The 18,336-nt window shown below is 36.1% G+C and overlaps 1 protein-coding gene across 2 annotated transcripts in view; it reads left to right on the forward strand.

Annotated features, from left to right (window-relative positions):
- The window catches only part of hwt (SH2 domain-containing adapter heavyweight), a 179,108-nt gene that overhangs the window by 130,708 nt on the left and 30,064 nt on the right, over positions 1-18,336 (forward strand). For both annotated transcript variants that reach the window (XM_035870830.2, XM_035870832.2), the window contains exons 3-4: positions 6,343-6,465; positions 12,332-12,467. In XM_035870830.2, the coding sequence (XP_035726723.2) occupies positions 6,343-6,465; positions 12,332-12,467 (259 nt within the window). The remainder of the gene's footprint in view (positions 1-6,342; positions 6,466-12,331; positions 12,468-18,336) is intronic.

Consider the following 18,336-nt stretch of genomic DNA (forward strand, 5'->3'; position numbering starts at 1 on the left):
GTACGTACGTAGGTAAATACGTATATATAATACATAGATATGCGTTACGAAAGATGTGTCAGTAATGTTACCACGCTTTATATCCATGTAGTTACAACCCTTTTCCACTTTTGTTCTATGTCTTAGGAAGAAGAGATTCCCCTGTTTGTTCCCTGCAGGGCATCTAAGATTATCGCGAGATGATTTTAGACTATCTTACTAATAGTCATTTTTCCATCACCCTCAAACTACCCTCAAGCACGTTTCTCCTGTTATAAGCTCTTTGGATTCTTGACTTCGTGATGGTATCCGGAATATTTCATTTAACGAGAGTTCGATAGATTTCTCTGGAATCTTCTTTTTTTCCTCTCTCTCTCTCTCTCTCTCTCTCTCTCTCTCTCTCTCTCTTCTTTGTTTTCTTCTCCCTTTTTTCATTGCAAAGTTTCGCGAGATAATTATTACCGAAGGAGAAGGAGAAGGAGAAGGAGGAGGTGGAGGAGGAGGAAGTAAAGGTGGATGGACGAGGAATTATTTATTAAATTTTACGATGTAATAAACGATGGGATAAACTCGCTTACACTCTAGAAAGTAAATCTACTCAATCTCGTTCATAGTTTGAAATTTGGTAAACCCAGTTTACCAAAGAGTCCTTAATGGTTTGAGGGGTAGTTTTGATATAATTGAGCATCGAACGGAAACATCAATTTGAACTATGGCGGAATACCTTCCATTCGGTTGATCGAACTTACGATGATGACGAGAGACTGACTGAAAGATGTTCCTCGAGTAGGAAGGTACTCTACGAAATTCCAGATGAATGAAGGGCAAAGAGAAGAGGAGATGGTGAGGTGGGAAGGGGTGGTGGTGTAGGATAAAGTGGGTTGGGGTGGCTTGGAAGAAGGATGGACTTAGCTTTAAGGAGAACAGACGATTAGGAACAGCTTGGGTAGACCCTTCGTCCACATTCTCTCTCTCTCTCTCTCTCTCTCTCTCTCTCTCTCTCTCTCTCTCTGTCTCTCTGTCTTGTGAGTAGCAACGGAAATGTACTCTGGTGACTTCGAACGAATCTCCTTCTCTTTGAGCGACCCTTCGCGACCCACACAAAGGGCTTGAAACATGGCAAAAAGGCCCGCGTGTTCCTTCCCAAGAAACGATTCTCAAGGATCCAAGGAAAGGAGAAGGACCAAAGGATATAGAACCCAATGGAAGGGCCGCAAAACGATGGACCAGTTTAAATGAAGACGAAATGGTCTATCCCTGTTCCTCGAATCTTGAAATCACAGTGTCCCTTTCAATTCTTTGTTACTTCTTGTAAAAGAACTATCTTATATCGATTATCTATAAGTTTTGCTTTTTTTATTTTCTTTTTTTTATTTTTTTTTTTTATTTTTTTTTATTTTCTTTCTTTCTTTCTCCAATACTATCGACGAAAGTTTATTTTCTATTTGAATGGAAACAGAGAAACTGATTGATTTATAGATTTTACTTTTGTAATGCAGTTGTTTCAATGAGATTTTAAGAGTACATCGATTTAGTTATTTATTTATTTTTTTTTTCTTTATTTTTTTCTTTTTTTTTTTTTTCTTTTTTTTTTGGGAGATTTCTATATTTAGTCAATCAATTCGATACGAACTATAGGCTGTGACATTTTTCTATAGGATAATATTATTCGACATCTTTAATCGGTATTCCAAAGTAATTACACGTATCCGATTAATATTACGTCTGTTAATAGTAATACTAATTGAATTAAAATATTTAATAAAAATATTTCTAATAATTCGATTCAATTACTTAACAAACATTCTATAAAGTTTATATTTCTAATGAATCTATACGCAAATATTTGACATTTAATTATTCATTTATATTATTACTTACCAATATCTATTGTATTATAAATATCGATGAAAATATTTATACGTGTTGATAATTTATTACGATGAAATATTTACCATCGATTAATAACAATAAAAATCTATCGAATAAATATCGAGATAAGAAAAATATATAATAATTGAGTTGTTCCTTTGAAAACCGTCATTCTAAATATATCTAATGGAGTAAGTCTAACGTAACGAATGAGAATAAACGAGTTGGTCAACAAAAATCGATTTTTGGCCGATGGTGGTGGTGGTGTTAGTGGTGGTAGTGATGGTGTGTGGATCCTTTGTCGAAGATCGAACGAAAGGTACGAGAACCTTCTCGAGGGTAAACTGAAATTTGGAAAACGATGTTGAATAGCCTTTGGCCCTTGGATAAGTTCTCTCTCGTGTCCTGCCAAGAATCCTTTCGTGAAAATTTAACGTTGATATTTGTTCTACGTAGTACGGACCAACTGGTCCAAGTAGAGAAAGATAGGGAGAATAGTTGAATCCCTAAGGATTTTTAATCCCTAAGGTATCCTTGTCGACTTGTCTTTGAACTCGTTTTTCCTTTCTTTCTTTTTTATTTTCTTCTATTCGGTATCATTGATCATGGTTAGTACTTTTCTTTGATTTCCCGCAACATTCGTCGTTCGTATTTTTATTTTCGTTAGACTTTTAACAAGGATCTATGGATCTCGATAAATCTTAGCTGACCATGGTGAACGGTTAATGGAAAAGTTAGGCCCTTTTTTCTTTTTTTTTTTTTTTTATTAGTGGAGGGTATAAGACTCTTGAGATTTCTTTGGAAATATATATATACACACATTGTTTGTGTATCTGTGTGTGTGTGTGTGTGTGTAGATATACATTTAGGGTTAGTATTGAACGATTACTCGTTCATCTTTTCTCACGTCGTTGTACCGTGTCAAGTTATCTAATGGATGTCTATAATGAAAGAATTGATCCGTATTTCTATTTATGTCGTATCTATGAGTCATTGAAATTATAATAAATCGTTCGTTCCCTTTTTTCTTGCCCTTCCCCCACCATCCACGAAGATTACATATATATATATATATATGTTATCGATATTCGTACTGATTGAACGAATTTTATGTTATTATTATTATCATTCAAATTTATATATATATATATATATATATATATATATATATAAATTCGAATAATTTATTCCTCGTCGATACGATTATGGAAATATTTGTGGTACTACAAATCGAAATGATCTATGAAGGATTTAACAACACGATATTGTACAACATAGAGTTTAAAGTCCTTGTTAATTCAAATGTAGATTCTCTTTCTCCCCTTCCCGTTCTATCGTAACGTTAGGTTTACAGTTTACTGACAACCATTTAGATATTCTACTCGGTCGTTGGGACCCTTTATCTATTCAAGACCAAGTTAGGGTTAATTATGTCATCGTGATCGATCTGTTTGCACGGTCGAACGACTGTATCTTCGTTGAATAGTTTCGACTATTTCTAGCCGTCAAAGCAATTTGAAACTTTGTTTGAAGGATTACATCAGCAAATCCATTTTGAACAGTGAAAGTTCAATACACACACACATATATATATATATATATATATAATATTATTATCCTTGAAGTAATCATTTTATTTACTTCTTTTTTAAATTTGATCGAACAAGGTTACGACACGGAACAGAAGAAAGAAAAGGGAGAAAAAAAGCAAAGAAAATGGACGAAAAAAACAAAAAAAAAAAATAAAAAAAAATAAAAAAGGATATTTCATTTGGTGTATTGATAAGGATGACCAGTTCGAAAGTCATAGTTAAATCGTAAAGAGCAGAATCGGTCGATTCTACCCCATGGGCAAATTTCCGATTTATTCAAGCCCGGTGCCCGAATACTTGGGAGCCCATAAAGAGAATGAATGGGATTGTGGCGGTTGCAGCAATGCTCAGGGCTGCTTTAGGGGTTCATGAAATACGCGCTTTGCCACCCTCGCTCTGAGCTTTTCCTACTGCTTCTTCCTTCCTTTTCCTCTCTCTCTCTCTCTCTCTCTCTCTCTCTCTTTCTCTCTACGTCTCCCCTTTTCTCCCTCTCCCTCTCTTTTTCTCTCCATCTCTGTCTTTCTGTCTCTAACTCTCATTCATCGGCTGTCTCTCTCTTTCAATCTCACTCGTCGACCACGTCTCTTCGTATCCCATTCCCCTTCCCCACCCCTTAGAACCTCTTCCACCAATCGAAACTCCTCTCTCCGCGGGGTGGCCACTGGTATTACCATGAATTTACATAGCCTCGCACGAAACTCAGAACATATTGCGCCGGCTTTGATTTATGCGAAACATTTGCTAAATATTCTCGCTTAATCTCGGCTCACCCGCGAGAGATGCCGGACGTAACGGGAATGCGGACGGGAGATTTGCCGTGCAACCTTCGAGGGTTGTATCCAGGATCCAACCAACATTAGCTTCATCGTTGACTTTTCTTTCTCCTTTTTTTCTGGTTTTTTTTTTTCTTCCTTTTTACCATGAGGAAGCAACGAACGGGTTAGGGAGCATACGTGCTTGAAGAAAAAAAAAAAAGAAAAAAAAAGAAAAGAAGAAAGAGAAAAGAAAGAAACGTAATATTCGTTGTAACGCAGAGTAACCGAGGATTATTACTTTTGTCGTAGGATTCGAGAGATGATAAGAATGACGAGAAACAAATTTTCTCTTCATTGTTTTCCTTTTTTTTTCTCTCTTTCTTTTTTTTTTTTTTTTCTTTTTTTTTGTTTTTTCCTAGCACCCTCATTAACGTAAGATTTGATCTTTTATGTTTAATATTTAATTAATCTTACGAGACAATTCTGCACGATGATTTAATCAAATGAAAGATATATTTGAACGAGACGGCCTGGATTTGTATTTGGCTTCCTCCATACAGTGATAAACAGTGGAATCTTCCAGTTCTCAATAGGTGATTGCCCGAAGCCGTGTGAGTTCAGGAAATGCATTACCACTTGTTAGTATCAATTTCATGAGAACAAGAAAGTATATATATATATATATATATATTTAAGCTTCATCTTGTTAACGTCGTCGTCTAGACATTTCCGTGGGTTAACGAACGAAATACATTTACTAATCATAATCATTCGTTAATGGAAACTTATTAGAAAGAGCGAGAGCAAAAGAGAGAGAGAGAGGTAGAGAGAGAGAGACAGAGAGAGAGAGAAAGAGAAAGAGAAAGAGAAAGAGAAAGAGAATAATCGAATATCCTCGTAATGATGTTCGATTATCGATAATGTTCGATTACCATCCCTTTCCTTTAATCCATTTCAAAGCCAAAGCTTCCCTGCCGATGTATAGAATTTTTTTTCTTCCATTTACCACTTCACATATTCATATAGCGCTCTTTGCTCAACAATAAACGCGGGCCATTTGCATGCGAGGTCTCCGGCAGAATAAAACGGCAGCATTCCCTGGATATATCCGCGTGGAGTCGAAGATGGGTTGGTGTTACAGCGAAGTCCCGGTCCCTTTTCCCGAGGAGAGGAACGAATGAAGCTGGCTGCTGGTGGTGGTGGGTGCTGGTGCTGGTGGTGATGGTGGTGCTGCTGCTAGCCCGCCTCCCAAGCTCCAACAGCGCGATAAGCCGCCCTCAGGGGATTCGCGATTGTCTCGATTTATATGCACGCACGGACCTAGGTGGTAGGCCGTACTCTGTGGCTCCTACCTCTTCCTCTCTCTCTCTCTCTCTCTCTCACCCTCTGTCTCTCTCTCGTTTAGGAGCTTTGTCGTTAGGCAAGTAGAAAGAAGGGTGCCAAGCTCCTGGCCTTCCTGGTGTCCTGGTAATAGTCCTGGTTGCTATTGCTATTGCTGACTATTCTAGTGAGGGCACCCATCGATATAGATCGATTCTCCAACAGACAGTAAATATCACTGATGAGCTGGACCATTCGTTGTGTTACTGTTCTCTACTATACTGTTGCTTGGTGAGGAGAATGGAGGAAGGGGATGACTTTGCTTACCCTGCGATTTGTCGAGCGGCAAAAATCCACGCTTTACTCGACAATGAATACCTTTCGTTTTTTTTTTGGCTTAGATCGCCCTCCCTCTTTTTATCCTGTTTTTTTATTCTCCTATATATATATATATATGGAATTCCATTTTCCATTTCATACATCGTTCTCCCTATTGCTTTATGCGATGCGTGCTCGAGACAGGACACAGGTAATTAGAGATACCCCATGGAGTGAAAATGATTTTTTTTTTCGTTGTTATTTTTATAGGGTTGAGTGCTTGAATCTTTGATAGGAAATCCATCGCCATTCTCAGACATCGTACTGATCGATAGTCTTCGATACAATGGCCTTAGAATTGATCCCCATTTATATCTCTATCCATTTGTTTAAAGTAATAGAAATTCAATGAACTTATTCTCTCTTTCTCTTTCTCTCTATCTATCTATTTTTCTCATAGATACATTTTGCAAATTATCACGTCAGGTATTTAATTCTATTTTCAGGTCTCATTGTGCGACGAGTATAGTTTACCGGTTGACTTCGTAAACAAGAAACGTCCCTCCAGTGCTGCGGCTGCAACTTCCTCGTCGATTCAGTGGACTTTGCCAAGTCCTACAGTCGAGAACGTGAGTATTTTACTTACATACTTATTTATATTTTCTCTTAGATTGATCTAATTTATTTATTTTATCACGTATTTCTCAATGATTACCAATCGTAAAATAAAATTCACGAATAATGTGGGTATATTTATTTGTTTAAGTTTTATCTATGTTAAAGTATCATTTGTATCTAATATACAAAAACTCATTCAAGTATCTAAGTATCTATTATTAATCGTATAATTTGATTTGAAATTTGACGAAAAAAGAAATAGGAAATAAAAAAAGAGACGTGTTATCAAAAGTATATCAATATAATAAACGACAAGGTAGAACTCAACGTGCGTATGCTTATGTGTGTGCTAAAAAAAAGAAAGAGTAAATCGTATTAAAAAAAAAAAAGAAAGGAAGGAAGGAAGAAAGAAAGAAAAATAAATGTAACAATTCTGAAATTATTATCGACAATTTTTCTAGTACGTTTAGAATCGTTGCCGTCGGAGTTAAACGGATAGTATTGATATTTTCTCTCGGCGAACTGTCGGAAAATCGGCTGGCTGAAGGGAGAAATATAATTACGACGGTGACAAAATACCCGTCGGGCATGAAGGTAGGAGGTTACGAGAGGGATTACGTGAGGTTGGTACGTGGGTGGTGACTAACAGAGAGAGAGAGAGAGAGAGAGAGAGAGAGAAATGATCGTCGAGGATGGTTGAGAGGAACAAGGCCGTTCCTAGTGCTTACTGCGTGAGTGAAAAGGAACGAACGAACGAACGAACGAACTAAAAGCGAGAGAGAAAGAGAGAGAGAGAGAGAGAGAGAGAGAGAATGTTAAAGGGGGATGAGAGGTGTGAGAGATAGGGTGGGGCTGGAGAACGGTGACTTCCGGCGTTGCTTATAATTGCTCCGGCACTCAGTTTCTGGCGACTGTGGGGTTGCCTCGAGCGCTGCGCCTAAATGCTTCTGCCCCTGAAACACGTCTCCAACGAGCCCCTCTCCTCACCACCATCCTCTGTCATCCCGCCTAACCCCTTTCCTTCTCCAAAACTCCTCTTTCCCTTCGAGGGCACCATCATCACCTTTACTATCGTCAACGTTACTTCTGTTACGCGCGTCACGCGTAGCTTTTCCCAAAAAGCTATATAGTCCCCTTTCTCGTTTGGTGATATTTGCGAGAGATGAGAATGAAAACTTCTCGAATGAGTTTTCGAGATTACTCGACGACGATGACGACGACGACTACGACGACTACGAGGATTCGATAATGAATCGTATATGTATACGTAATACTTTTAACCTCTACTAACTCTTTCTCCATTTATATATTTATCTGTATATGTGTATGTATGCACGCTGTCCTCACGTTCGCGGTTATATATTTGACTAAAACTTTCGAAATACATTACGAGTCCACTTTTAACATTCTACCAGATATTTCGACGACTTGTTAACTTTGTATAACTACCGTACATTGATTACGAGCTTGGCCCTGTACGTGTTGGAGAACGAGTTTTCGTTGCGACTCTTCGGTCGGTACAGGTTGGAACGGGGCAAATGGTGTAGGGTCGGGTGGGGGCGGGGGAAGAGAGACAATAGGAGAGTAAGGGGAGTCATAGAAATTACTCCGAATAAGAGAAAACTCGTGTTCGTTTTATCGATTTTGAAAAAAGGTAACACAACGTTGGTTGATACTTTTATTAAATTAACAGAGAAATGAAGTTAAATGGAACGATCGATGAACGGTGAAGAAGGAGGAGGAGGAGGAGGAGGAGGAATTTATGACGAAGAACGGATTAAAAGAAAGGATTATGAGAATCTTACGAGATGCATTTATCATGATCTTTGTTTGAGAAATTTGTCAAAAGTAAAAAAAAAAAAAAAAAATAAAAAAAAATAAGATAAAACAGGGATAGGGGATTGAGGGAATATGGAAAAGAAAAATATTGCTTATGGGTGAGTCGAAGGAAGAACACCTGGTAAGCGTCGAACAAAAGTTTCCTTTGCCTCGTTGTCACAGAACAGCTCTCTTTCTCTCTCCCCCATTGAAAGTGCTTTTCGTATCGTGAGATCAAGTGAGTGAGTGAGTGAGAAAGACAGAGAGAGAGAGAGAGAGAGAGAACCGATGGTGGCACTTGACTCAAGAGGGGTGAATCGTTATGACTCTCGCTCGTAAGCCCTACTTAATACTTTAGCGCTTTATTTTATGCGTGAGGTCGAGCACGGCCGTCGCTTCGCATTTATCACTTTAAACAAAAGGGCCTACCATCTCTCGGCCCTTATTCTTCGAAGGTACGAACTTAGAACGTCGCGTTACGGAACAATTCTCTTCTTCTTACATTCTCTTATTTCTTTTCATTTTGATCTTTTTAAGTTAAAATGGGGTAGCATAGGAGGGTGGGCGGGACCAAAAGTTGCCCCCGAAACAATTGTTGGAGGGGTCGGATCCGTTTTATTGAATTCAAAATTTATGAACCTTTTCTTTCTTTTTCTTTCTTTCTTTCTTTCTTTGTTTTTTTTTTCTTTTTTTTATCTTACAAGCCAGTATATATATATATATATATATATATATATATATATATATATATATATATATAATCATAATTAAAGACTGTCGGTAAAATGAAAGGATTAAATTATAAATTATTTTGAGATCAATAATACGGAATGCTATTTTTTTCTGCTTTTCTTTTTCTTTTTCCTCTATTCCTTTTTTTTTTTTTTTTTTTTTTTATAAATTCACTCTCGGATTCGCAGAACAAAAGGAATATTATAGTGTCGCATAGGGGGATTGGCCATTTTACGTAATGCAAGAAAGAGGATCAAGAAGACTTCGTCGGTATGTAATAATAAATCGAGGTAAAATGCATACGCTCGACCATCGTAAATAGCCCGAAGTTGTATGATTATGTTGGCTAATGATCGTTCCCGATTATAATACAGTGGTCGAATAATCGGCTTAAAGTCTTTCATAAATCGATAGGATTACCGAATGGAACGTGCGGCAGAGAGAGAGAGAGAGAGAGAGAGAGAGGGAGAGAGAGAGAGAGAGGGTAACAACCACCTTTTACGGAATTTCACTCCGTCGATGGCCGAGGGTAACTCCATGCAGTACCGTGCACTAGTACCGCGGAAAGTAACGAGAGATTTATGCAATATGGCAGAAAGAAAATAACATGGTGAATTAGAATTGTTTATGTTATTAACGGGTAATTACATTAATAAATTCATTATTCTTAATTACTCGATAATAATTAGAATTGAAGTAATGAATTTATTTAAACAATTGATCAGGAAATTTTTTACGTTAAATAGAAGTTCGATATATTTTTTAATGAACGAGAGAGAGAGAGAGAGAGAGAGAGAGAGAGAGAGGGAGAGAAAAAAAGAGAGATATACATACATATATACGTACAGACAAAGAGGTTAACAAAAATCTATTTGAATTTCATTGAAGATCCTTGATTGCGAGAAACGAAGCCACAAATTCGAAAGATCGATTCGAATTTTATCGAGAATACGAAACGTCATATAACTCACGATCAAATGAGGATACACCTCGTTGATAATGTTTACACAGGATAGGGTGGGATAAATCATCGTATTCGGTTCGTCAACGTTAAATTTTCAACAGTCGAGATCGGGACTCTCATGTACGTACTTTTCCCCCTATCGTCGAAAGCTACCTTCGTAATTTCCGTATAAACATCTACGAATTTATGTGTTACCAGGGATCCCTCTCTCCCTCTCTCTCTCTCTCTCTCTCTCTTTATTTCTTTCTCACTCGTTCGTTCACTTTCTTTAACGGGAACGTAGTCGAGGGGTGGATGATGGTAGGAGGAGAAGGAGGAGGTGGAGGAGAAGGAGGATAGTGGATGGTGGTGAATCGTTGGCAGACCTTTTCGCCTTCGGAACAACCCCCCGAGGGCAGCGACGTTCAACTTTGGCAGGAGAATTCCAATTTCGGGTTCTTTCAATTTAAGGCTACTTGTCTTCTTCGCCGTCTTCTCATCCATCTCTCAAACCTTCCACCTTGTTTCCGTCTCTCTTTTCCACAACGTTTTTTTTCGTCGAAGAATGAGAGAGAAAGAGAGAGAAAGAGAGAGAGAGGGAAGTGGGGGGAAGGGCTAAAGAGCTTCCCATCTTTCTTTCTCTCTCTTCGTCCTATCTGCTCATATCTTTTTTTCTCTCTCTCTCTCTCTCTCTCTCTCTCTCTCTTTAGCCAGTCACTCAGTCAGTCTCTATTTTCTGTGTTTTTCTTTGACTCTTGATACACTCATACCATTTTATTTTTAAGAAACCATGCTTGACTTCTTCTTCCCATTGATCAGGCATTTTCTATCTCAAGAAATCTTAACTCTCTATCTATCGATCTCTGTCTATCTGTCTATCTCTTTTACACTAAAGTTTGTCGTCCTTCCATCTTCATTCTTCTTCGATTCGTTGATAAATAGGTACCTACTTCATTCATACTTTTTGCCCGAGGATATCGTTATTACCTCTCATCATTGGTGTTGTTATTAATATCGAAGAAGAAAAAGAAAAGGATATAAAAAGAGATAGAAAGAAAGAGAGAGAGAGAGAGAGAGAGAGAGAGAGAGAGAGAGAGAAAGAGAAAGATAATATCAAAAAAGAAAGAGAAAGTTCCTTACTAGAATAAACGTAGGTAGGGATGAAGAAGGATGGTAAAAAAAAAACAAAAAAGAAAAAAAGAAGATTCAGATATTACGACGATATTTGGAGGAACCATGAAGGGTGGTTTAGCCGGACTCATTTTTATTTATTTATTTATTTATTTATTTTTTTTTTTCTATTCCTTTGACATCCTCGAGTCAATTCGTACTGACAGACATTTCGTGTATTTTTCTTAATGCTCTGTTTAAATTCATTCCAATTTAAACGAATGCCAATGAATTTGGATAAATGTTACGTAAACGTAAATTGAGATTGCTTTTTAATTTAAGATCAATTTGATTGAGCCATCGATATCGATTAAATTTTACATTATCTTTCTAATCGATCTATTCCCGTCGCATTTATTTATTTATTTATTTATTTTATTTTATTTTTTTTTTTTCTTATAATCGTATACAAAAATTTATATTAATTATTCATATGTATGTATAAATAACGCGGTTACTGTTTAATAAGAAAGAAAGAAAAAAAAAAAAAAAAAGAAAAAAAACGAAAATTTCCTTTCCATCCAAGAAGAAATCTTTTTATTGGATATTAGTTGAACGTGTTATTCTGTTTTCCTTTCTTTTTTATTATTTTTCTTTTTGCAATTTGCTTTTTGTTTTCTTTTTCTTTTCTTTCTTTCTTTTTTTCGCGGAAGTAACGATCGTTTAAATGTATAATAAATATGCAGAAGAAAATGTTTACCCCTTTAACTTCTCCAATGCCAAGGCATTACCGCAATTGGCCACGTTCAGAAGGTGGAAACGGTTTGCTGTTAACGTGTTTCGTACGTTTAGACCTAGGAAACTCCGGCAATAACCCTTTCTCGTGGTAACCCGTAAAGAGACGACGCTCCTAGACGTCACTATTAGGTACAAACTTTAAAGTGTGTGTTTGTATATGTCCTATGTGTATGTATGTATGTATGTATGTATGTGTGTGTGTGTATTAGGGAGAAATGGAACCATTGCCAAATTAGTATTGTAGAAATGGTTATGCCAATAATTAACTAATCTCTTGCCAAATAATAATAATCTTGCCAATTAATATAAATATAACATAAATAATGAATTTTTCTTTTTTTATTATTATTATTATAATATTATCATTAATCCATCGATATGAAATGTCGAAGGGAGACATTTAAAAAAAAAAAAAAAGAAGACGAAATAAAAAAAGGAAAAAAGAAAAAATTACAAAATTATTCTTTTCCTTTCAGGCAGAGATTGAAGTCGTGGAACAATACAGTGATCCTAGAGATAGCAAGAGTAAGGCCTATATCGAACCAGGAGCTGAGACTTCATTGCCAACGATTTATAGCAAAGTAAATCGGAACTATTGTCGACCTTATACAGGTAAATTGATTAATTGAAATAATATAAATAAATAATTTAAATAAATAAATAAATATATGAATATATTTATTTGTATTTGAAAATGAACGAAGATAGACAGTGATCATAAGCAGTATTATTTGTTATTAATATATCTCTTAAAATTTCAGAACTTTTATGGAAAATGCTCGTTTAAATTTTTTAATTACGTTTGAGAAATTTTCTTTCCTTCTTCTTTTTATCTTCAAAAATTATTCTAACTGATTAAGTTAAATAGTCAACAATGTGATAGGATCTTTGTCTTTATCTTTTCATTTAGAAATGATTAATAATCAATTTTTAACATTTAAATCTGAACTCGTCGTTCGTTCGTTCATTCGTTCTATCATTTATTCGTCGTATTTGGTTATATATATATATATATATATATATATATATATATATATATATTAAAAAAAGAAGAAAAAAAAAAATTAATACTACATTACAATCGAGTCGAGGTAGTTTGTATTATTTATTAGAAAATGGCTCGTTAAACAAGTCTCGGAGTTAGGTTTAAGTGTGTTTGGTAGGTGAATATCTCGTCTCAATAATTAACTTCCATAGTTATCTCGCATGGCCAGCATCACCTAGTCCTCTCTGTTTGTAGATTTCTAACCCTACTCAACAACGACGTAAAGATAGATAGATAGAGATAGATAGATACCTAAAGAGACAGACAGAGAAAGAAAGAGAGAGAGAGAGAGAGAGAGAGAGAGATAATATGCATAGCTGGACCATAGCACAGTTCTCATTCCGTTGTGTTCCCGACACCGAAATATGCAGATTGCCAAGTAACACTGATCCCGAATAAACACCGATCCTTGAATTTGCATCCTTACCATATTCATGGGCTTTTAATTCGCGGAGTATCGTGATGAATGTTGTATAAGAGAGATGATGATGGAGATAAGAGTACGCAAGCCGCGGTGAAAGAAGATTGTGCAAACGTAGCGAGTAAACGTTGCCTTTGCCCTCTCGTCTGATCCTGGAGATGGTTGACGATGGTTAGCTTGGCCTCAAGCCGTACAAACCTAAAGGAAGGAGAGAACCCTTTGAAACATGAACACGTTACCCTCTCATACTTTGGATTTCCTTTCGGATGACTATAACCGCGTTGCGTTTTATTTGTTTCCAACGATACGAAAGGGATTTACATACATAAAGATACACTGTTGTTGTTTCTTGTCTGTTGCGTATACATTTTTAATGATTTGTAATTTTTATATGACATTGTTCCCATAGAATATTATTCTCTCTCTCTTCCTTCTTATAACCCAAACGTGACGGAAATTATTTCTCTTTTTTCTTTTCTTTTTTTTTTTTCTTTCCAAATCTAATCGAATTGACGTTTAGGTAGTTGTGCACGCGCGTATACGTAGGAAATATATTGTACGAGAAGAAGGAGAGATAGAAAGGAGGAAAGAAGGAAAAAGGGAAAGGAAAGGACCAAGGAAAAGGAGAGAGAGAGGAAAAAAAAGGAAGATAGTCGAAGGGTCATACCGATGGAATTTTCAGAGTGGTTCGGTATTTGTAAAAAAAAAAAAAAAAAAAAAAAAAGAAGAAAAAAAAAACTGGGGACACGGAACGGTTAAGCTGAAATGTCTCGACATTCTCTATATCCGGGAGACCAATGTGTCGTTCCAGGGTCTAGGGTGGTTATCTCCTTCAATGATAATGCCCAGAAACTAACCTTCTCTAGGGTTCGATTCGTTTGAACTTTTCAACATTGAGTTCTGTCCCTGACGTTTACTTGCCAGTAAGGGCAATCTACACGTTTCCGATCTCATCCCATAATATGTCGTGTGATATTTAATTAAACTCTCCCTTTTCTGTCCGTCGTCAGCACCATCACCAACGTTAGCTACCATCGTTATCATTACAACTACTACTACTACTACTACTATTGCTGCTGGTACTACTACTAACAGCATCAGTAACAGCAACACCAAAAGCAACGGACTCGTCCTCTCCCGTTTCGTTCTCGTAGTCTGTAAAGTTTCAAGGGGGTTTTTCAGCACTGTACCTCTTTCCTCTCTTTCTCTTTCTCTTTCTCTTTCTCTTTCTCTCTTTCTCCCTCTCTTTCTGATTCTCCCTCTCTTTCAGTACTTATTAACCGTTTTCAACAGGACTCTCCCGCCGACATAGGTTTTTCTTGCCTCGTTCCAGTCTTTCCTGTAGGAAGTAATTAAAAATCGAGCGATTAACGAACGATCCAATCTTTTCCATCGTTTCTTCAATCTTCCAATTCAGATTGCTCTGATATACTTTGCGACAAAAAATCTTTTCATAGTCATATATCTTCTTATTTTTTTTGCTTTCTTTCTTTCTTTCTTTCTTTCTTTTTTTCAGATGACGAGGATAATCGATATATATGTATATATAACTGATATATACTTCAAAGGTCGATGGTATTGATGTCATAGATAAGTTCATCGAAACGACGACTGTTTTCTGTAATCGTTAAGCTGAAAAAAAAATGTTTCTTTTTTGTCGATCGCACTAAAATTTCCATTGTCTCAACGGCGATCATTTCCTTTTTCTCTCTATCTATCTATCTATCCATCTATCTATCTATCTATCTATCTCTCTCTGTAGTCCCACGATGATCATCTCTTCGAACTACCCTTCCCTCAGAGAACTTCCCTCATTTCAATTACTGGTACCAGGTGACTTGTAGCTCGTTCCACGTCCCCGAACAGTTAACGCGACCATGGGTTCATTGTATGCAAATGACAAGCCGTCCGTTCGTTTGTCCGTTGTCCAGCTTGTAGAAGAGGCGTTCTGTTTCACATTAAATGCTCGTTCGTAGGATCTACGATGTGCGGATCGACGAGCTGGAAGGAAGTAATTTAACAAAAAATTAAAAAAAGAAAAAGTCCTGTTAACATATCCGCAAAATTTCAATCTGGTTTGTTAAACATTACATAATGTTTAATGAAAAATAACGGGAGATATTTTTTTTTACGCTCGACAACATATTTGTACATTAAATATTTTATTCCCTTTTAATAATATAACGCGAAAGATATAATATTTTCTCTTTGTAAAGTTATAATCATAAAAAATTTTATACCGCGAAAATGTTAAAAGGATAATTCCACGATCGAGGAAACTTTATCTTTCTTATCTGTTATATTCCTAACGCTTGAAGGCTTTCCTTTCGCGACAATTTTAGTATTCCGTAGCTGCGGGTAAGCGGGTAGGAAAGTTTGTTGGATCGCCACGAAGATGAATAGTTAACGGGACCGTTCCACCCCTTTTCCAGAGGCTCCTCTTCTACTCATTTCCCTTTCTCGAAACGAGATTCACCCTCATTCCTCTTTTCTCTCTCTCTCTCACTCTCTCTCTCTCTCTCTCTCTCTCTTTCTTTCTATACACATATACATACACAGATACGTATACACATACATATATCATTCCTTCACCAAGCTCTTCTTCCCTATTTCTCACTTTCTCACCCAGCAAACTGGATCATTTACAAACTGTCAACGGCATGGTTCTTCGTTGCGACCAATGGCACCAAGTACCTTTCAGATCTTTACCTACCATTTCTCTGTCTCTCTCTCTCTCTCTCTCTCTCTCTCTCTCTTTCTTTCTTTCTTTCTCTTTCTCTCTATCTCACAGACTTTCTATCCTTCATTCGAAGATCTTCATTCTTCGTGCACAATTTCACAAGTTAGATTAGTGGAACGCTTATAACACAACGACGACGACGAAGATGAGACAGAGAACTAAGTGTCTCTCCTTTCATATCGAATTCCATGAATTACTCTTGGTAATAGTAGTCGAAATCCTTTCTCTTGATGATTAGGAAGAATGAAAAAAGGGTTTGGGTTAGAATAAGATAAATGAACAAACTTTAGATATAAGAAATTGGAATGATCACGATGGTTTCTAATACGAATGAAATTTTTCAATGGAAAGATGGATTTTTTTTTCTTTTTTCTTTTCTTTTTTTTTATTTTTTCTTTTGCTTATCGAAAACATAGAGAATAATTTTTTCTTCTTTTTTTTTTTTTTTTGCTTTCTTTCTTTCTTTTTTCTTTGTTAATCGTAAATGAGCGATGGTTCTTTTTTTTTCCTTTTTATTATGTATATATATATATATTTTTTTTTTCTTTTCAATACTTTATTTATTTATTTTTTTTTTCCCCCGATTAATCAAATCCCAAATACTACTTTCTTTTATCACTTTATATTCAAAGAGAAAATTCGAAATGAACGAATGAACGAATGAACGAATTAACCTTATCATTTCGTTCCGCGTACCATGAAATTACGTTCCCTTCGATCGATGTAAACGTTTTGACGTTCACCCATAGCGACGACCGGGTGGTGGTACCTTTCGAACGAATTCGAATGAAATTACGAGAGAACAATGAACGTAGCTACGACGACGATGGTCGTCCGTTTTGGTCGAGGATCGATACTTGCTTTAGAACCAACGCAACGAATCAAAACGATTCAGTCAAATTATCTTCTGTTAGATTATTACAATGAGTTGATGGATAGCAGATGATGGAGTGGGTGATGGGGGAGGGGGTGGAGTGGGGGAAGATAGGTTTGGTTAAGAATAGTATGAAAATTTAATGGCCGATAAAAACTCGTAAATTCTTAATTACGAAAGACGCATAATTAATATGCATTTAAAATCTAATATTATTAATATATAATCGATCTATTCGTTAATACTTCTTTCTATTGCAATTTTATTTCGTACAATTTGAGTATTTTTCTCTCGGTATGATGAAACATAGCAACGATTCTTCTTCTTCTTCTTCTTCTTCTTCTTATTATTATTATTATTGTTATTGTTCTTTTTCTTTTTTCTTCTTCTTTTTTTTTTCTTTTCATCTTCTTCCTCGTCTTCTTTTTTTTTCCCTCATACTTCGACCATTACCACAGACACGATTATTAACGATCGAACGAATTTCTCCAAAGTTCAGCTACGGTTATTTGTTTTCTCCCCATTGTCGGACGATACTAAGCGATATCAATTTGCCGAGTTAACTTTACGCAATTTATCTCACTTCGTTTATTTACTCACGAAGATCGATAAAAGATTATAGAAAGAAATATTCTGTTAACTATAGTCGAAATTTTCTTTTCGCTTTCATGATCAAAATTTGATCATTTTTTTTTTATCTTCTTTTTTTTCGTTTTCTTTTTCTTTTTTTTTTTTTTGTACAATTAAATCTTTACATATGCAATAACATGCCGTTTTGCAATTCGGTACAATTGCAAGCAAATTATTTTTAAATAAGTTTTATTTCTTGAGTGATATCTAATATTGAAAAGAGAGAAAGAGAGAGAAAGAGAGAGAGAGGGGGGGGGGAAGGGAACGATTCCCCTCGGAAATTCATTTCATGGGCAATTACAATTAACATTTATGTCACGATTTGCATATCGTTGCGAGATAATTTCGCGAACGCTTAAGCCTAATCTCTTCGTATCAGATGTTGCTGCCCTAGGCCACGAATTTGTCTGCGTAAGTTAGAAAGAGAGATAAAGATAACGATCGTCTCGACTGGGAAAGATCGTTTGTCCTCGAGAAAGTGCGTGTATGGTCGACAGATAAGGGTGAAGAGAGTGAAGAAGGAGAATAAGCAGACTTTGAGATTAGAATATCATATCTACCTATCCTATAATATAAGATCGTTTATAGATTTTAACAAATCTTATTTTTCTTTTCTAATAATATCCTAATTAAATTCTATATTTCTTTTCCTAATACTTGTAATTACATTTTGTCTTTCTTCAAATTTCATAAAAACAATTAAAAATCCCCTTTTTCCTTTTAATTTTGAATTAAACCAACGTAGGTGATTAATTGTAGAGAGAGAGAGAG

Source organism: Vespa mandarinia, chromosome 7 (assembly GCF_050613455.1).
Source record: "Vespa mandarinia isolate Hongniang chromosome 7, ASM5061345v1, whole genome shotgun sequence".
In the NCBI taxonomy this organism is placed as follows: domain Eukaryota; kingdom Metazoa; phylum Arthropoda; class Insecta; order Hymenoptera; family Vespidae; genus Vespa; species Vespa mandarinia.